At 32.9% G+C, this 4,314-nt stretch overlaps 1 protein-coding gene across 1 annotated transcript in view; it reads right to left on the minus strand.

Moving 5' to 3' along the window:
• LOC111083751 (chromosome transmission fidelity protein 18 homolog) overlaps positions 1-4,314 on the minus strand; it is a gene marked incomplete at its 5' end in the record, with an annotated part of 14,032 nt that overhangs the window by 2,665 nt on the left and 7,053 nt on the right. The window contains 2 exons of the mRNA XM_022380423.1: positions 880-973; positions 2,565-2,683. Coding sequence (XP_022236131.1) covers positions 880-973; positions 2,565-2,683 — 213 coding nt within the window. The remainder of the gene's footprint in view (positions 1-879; positions 974-2,564; positions 2,684-4,314) is intronic.

The raw sequence follows: 4,314 nt of genomic DNA on the forward strand, positions 1-4,314 counted from the left end.
GATGCACGAGAAAATAGTGCATATTGGACGTGAAGAAGGGAGCAAGTTCACGTCGAAAAAAACGCCCTGATTTAAATGTCACACCTGAATGCTCACATCCTTTTAATTATGTTTGAAATTATGAACATTGCTCAACATCATGAAAATTAAACCTTATTTTCAATAAGCAATCCTGAAAAATATTTGGGGGTGCTTAACTTTTTTCCAGGTGTATATGTTTACATAACTTCCCTGGTGACAATGATCTGAACTTTAAATTTTCATTGCTACCTTTCTTCTCTGCTAATATTATTGTATTAGTTTCCACAAAGCAACACAAGGGATATTTGCTCTAGCTGTCCCTAATTTTGAACTAATGGATTATTGGGAAGTCAACTAGACAATAGAACTCAATGTTCACTCTTGGATTACTCTAATTGAATAGTGGGATTTTACAGCAAATTTTATAATGCACCCAAAATTACAGAACAAAAGTTTGTAGCTACGGGACACAACCCACAGATCCTTGGATCTAAGACTTGGCATGCTAATCACTGGGTCACACCTGGCTCATATATATATACTAATGAACTAAAAATTGTTTTGCTCATTTACAGCAATAGTTGAGAGCATAGAATTATTGATAATTCTGAAAAAAAAAACGAAATCTTACATCTATTTACAAAGTTCTACATTCCAACAAATACACAACAAGTGGTACATCTATCACAGTGCACACAAGTATCTTGCTATTGATAAACTAAAACCATCATTACAACTGAAGCTGTATGAAGTAAACAACCATTACCAAGCTATTAATAAAAGAACTTCATGTGACATCTCTATCATAGTAACGACTACCTCATTCACAACCAGATGTTTACAGGTGAGAACACTTACCTCATGCAACCTCGTTGCTAATCGAGCAGCAACAATTGAGGGAAAATTCATGACTAAAGCAATCTGTCTAAGTGGTCGCAAGGCAGGTACATACCTAATGTTGTGAAAACAAACAGAAACTTTAGAAGTCCAATCGATAATCTGACTGTCACCAATCATAACTTTCAAGTTCCCTCACTGCAAATGGCAAGCTAGAGGGCTTATGATGATAAAATTCTGAGTCCAGTTTAAACCATGGGCATATCACAGATAGCCCATTGTATAGCTTTATATTTAACAATAAACTCATAGCTTACAAAATTCAACAAAAAAAAAACTACTGTAAAGTCAGTTATAAATAAACAAGAAGGCTATATAGTGGTCTTTCTAGATGGCTTGTTTCTAATATGAAAACTGCTTCATTTCAACAAATACATAAAAAGTAAGACACTTATTACAGCCTTTCTGGAAGCCCAGTGCATATATACTTCTTAAAAATCCCCTAATTCAGCCTCAACACGAGATCTTCTAGTTGAAATGTCAGTGTAAAATTCTATATTTAAGTAGCATGAGTAACATTACACACACAGAAATTAGTTTCGTTTTTTTGTAAACTTAAAGAAGCTAGCTACTTATCACTGATGTACAGAATTAAATACTAGCAAGTCTTGTTTTTACACACTTCTGATCTCAAATCTGAAACAAATTAACAGGAGAAAAAGATATTACAGTTTATGTGATATTTATTATTTACTCAAGTGCATTAGCCAACACTGACTGCTGAGTATCCTTTTCTTAACTATTGTCATACATATAAAAAAAACATTGCTGTCCATGTTCCATCATACCTTCAATGTTTAAAGTTTCAAGCCCAGGTTATCCACTGTTTCTTACTATTTTGATGTGTATTAAATTACACATTCTGGGGAACTAAAGGGTTTCACTTTCTTCTAATCCAATACATTCTGATGAACTTAACTAACAAACCTTTCCAATTACATAAATATTAAATTTTTTACATACAGAAATGTTAGTGTAATTTAAAAGAAAAATATCAAGAAACAGTGGATAACCTGGGTTTTAAATACTGATGTACGATGATGATGATGATGAAACCTTGTCGTAACGTTGTATGTTTGTTACTTTTCTTTAAGTCATCTTTACTCTTCATAATAAAAACATCTTTGGTTCTAGAATGACTAAAAATATATATTCCTGAAGCTGCATCAAGAATATGCTGTATCTGAATTATTTCATTTCGATATAATACCATTTATGTTACATTTGGAAAAACAACAGCACCATTAGAACTTTACTTTCTATGAATTAACTGCTATGGAACCAAATTGTATTTATTAAACCTAATATCAAGATAAGTAACAAAAAGTTATTAATTTCATTTATTGTAATTTTAAAGTTCACTTAACTACTAACTAGGGTATAATTGAATTCTGACACATTCAGGACTTTTCCACAGTCTTATGATTAGATTAAAAAGTATTAAACTAAAGGACCAAATAAAAATAAAATTATCTGTTTCTCCTTTAGAAGAGTAAACGTGATGCCAAATTAATATTTATATTCTACATTCTATGAAATGTTTCATTGTTGCACAGTTTCTGAAATTTTCATTCAAAAATGTGCATTTTTTTAGGGAATGAACAATATTTCAGTTTCATCCAAACACAAGTTGAGAAGTTACTTACTGGTCATTACATATACAAATAATAGGCCTCAATAAGAGCGAGATCTCTCCTTTTTTTCTCTTCCCTCTCACTCTTGGTCCAGTAGATTTAGCAAGAGAAACCAATATATTTATGGCAGCCTAAGACAAAAGCAAACTAGCTTATATATACAAAAAACAAATACAATCAAATGTAATTTCCAAATAATGTTTCAAAACTTGTGTTTCTTTAGCCCTAATTATCCAAAAGATGGTAACAACCCTCAATCATGATGAAAAAGCTTAGAGCAAAAAGTACTGGATTTATGAAATAAAAAGAGGAAAGATGGCAGCAGCCAATTATTAGGCTATCATATGTTTATTTCTTAATTTGTTCAATTAAGAAAATATTAATTCACCTTATCAGTACAAGGCTGGCTTTACTCAACAGAGGATATATGCAAATTGGCAGCAGCAAAAAAAGAGCACATACTTTGGAAATACAACAATAAACTTTTAACATCAGTATTTTCATTTTAGGCACTTTGATAAAATAAAATCAATATACCTGCATGCCAAAATATTTAATACACAGCCTAATGCTAAAAGATTTTTAACAAAGAGAGTAACATTTTTTTTATATTTTTGCCTTTGAAAAAATTTCAATATCGTTATTTTTTTCACTATATTCCCCTTCGTAAAACATTTTTAATATGATCATTTTAACACTTAAATAATATTTTATTCCATTAATTTTAATGACTCATCACAGAAATAATTTGAGAAACTCTTACAAATTTTGCATGGTATTTTATAAGTAGAAATTATGATAAAATAAAAAACAACCTACAATTAAAAGTTCCAAAAAGATAAGAATAATTTTAAACAACATTAGGGTAAATAATAAAACTACACAAAGGGCTATCTGCAAAATGTCATCCCTAATTCTAAACTAGAGGGAAGGAAGCTAGTCAACAGTACCTTAGTTCTAAACTAGAGGGATGGAAGCTAGTCAACAGCACTAGTTCTTAACTAGAGGGAAGGAAGCTAGTCAACAGTACCCTAGTTCTACACTAGAGGGAAGGAAGCTAGTCAACAGTACCTTAGTTCTAAAGTAGAGGGATGGAAGCTGGTCAACAGTACTAGTTCTAAACTAGAGGGAAGGAAGCTAGTCAGCAGTACTAGTTCTAAACTAGAGAGAAGGAAGCTAGTCAACAGTACCCTAGTTCTACACTAGAGGGAAGGAAGCTAGTCAACAGTACCCTAGTTCTACACTAGAGGGAAGGAAGCTAGTCAACAGTACTAGTTCTAAACTAGAGGGAAGGAAGCTAGTCAACAGTACCCTTAGTTCTACACTAGAGAGAAGGAAGCTAGTCAACAGTACCCTAGTTCTACACTAGAGGGAAGGAAGTTAGTCAACAGTACTAGTTCTAAACTAGAGGGAAGGAAGCTAGTCAACAATACTAGTTCTAAACTAGAGAGAAGGAAGCTAGTCAATAGTACCTTAGTTCTACACTAAAGGGAAGGAAGCTAGTCAGCAGTACTAGTTCTAAACTAGAGGGAAGGAAGCTAGTCAGCAGTACTGGTTCTAAACTAGAGGGAAGGAAGCTAGTCAACAGTACCCTAGTTCTACACTAGAGGGAAGGAAGTTAGTCAACAGTACTAGTTCTAAACTAGAGGAAAGGAAGCTAGTCAACAGTACCCTAGTTCTACACTAGAGGGAAGGAAGTTAGTCAACAGTACTAATTCTCAACTAGAGGAAAGGAAGCTAGTCAACAGTACCCTAGTTCTAC

This window comes from Limulus polyphemus, unplaced genomic scaffold, assembly GCF_000517525.1.
Source record: "Limulus polyphemus unplaced genomic scaffold, Limulus_polyphemus-2.1.2 Scaffold11028, whole genome shotgun sequence".
Taxonomy (NCBI): domain Eukaryota; kingdom Metazoa; phylum Arthropoda; class Merostomata; order Xiphosura; family Limulidae; genus Limulus; species Limulus polyphemus.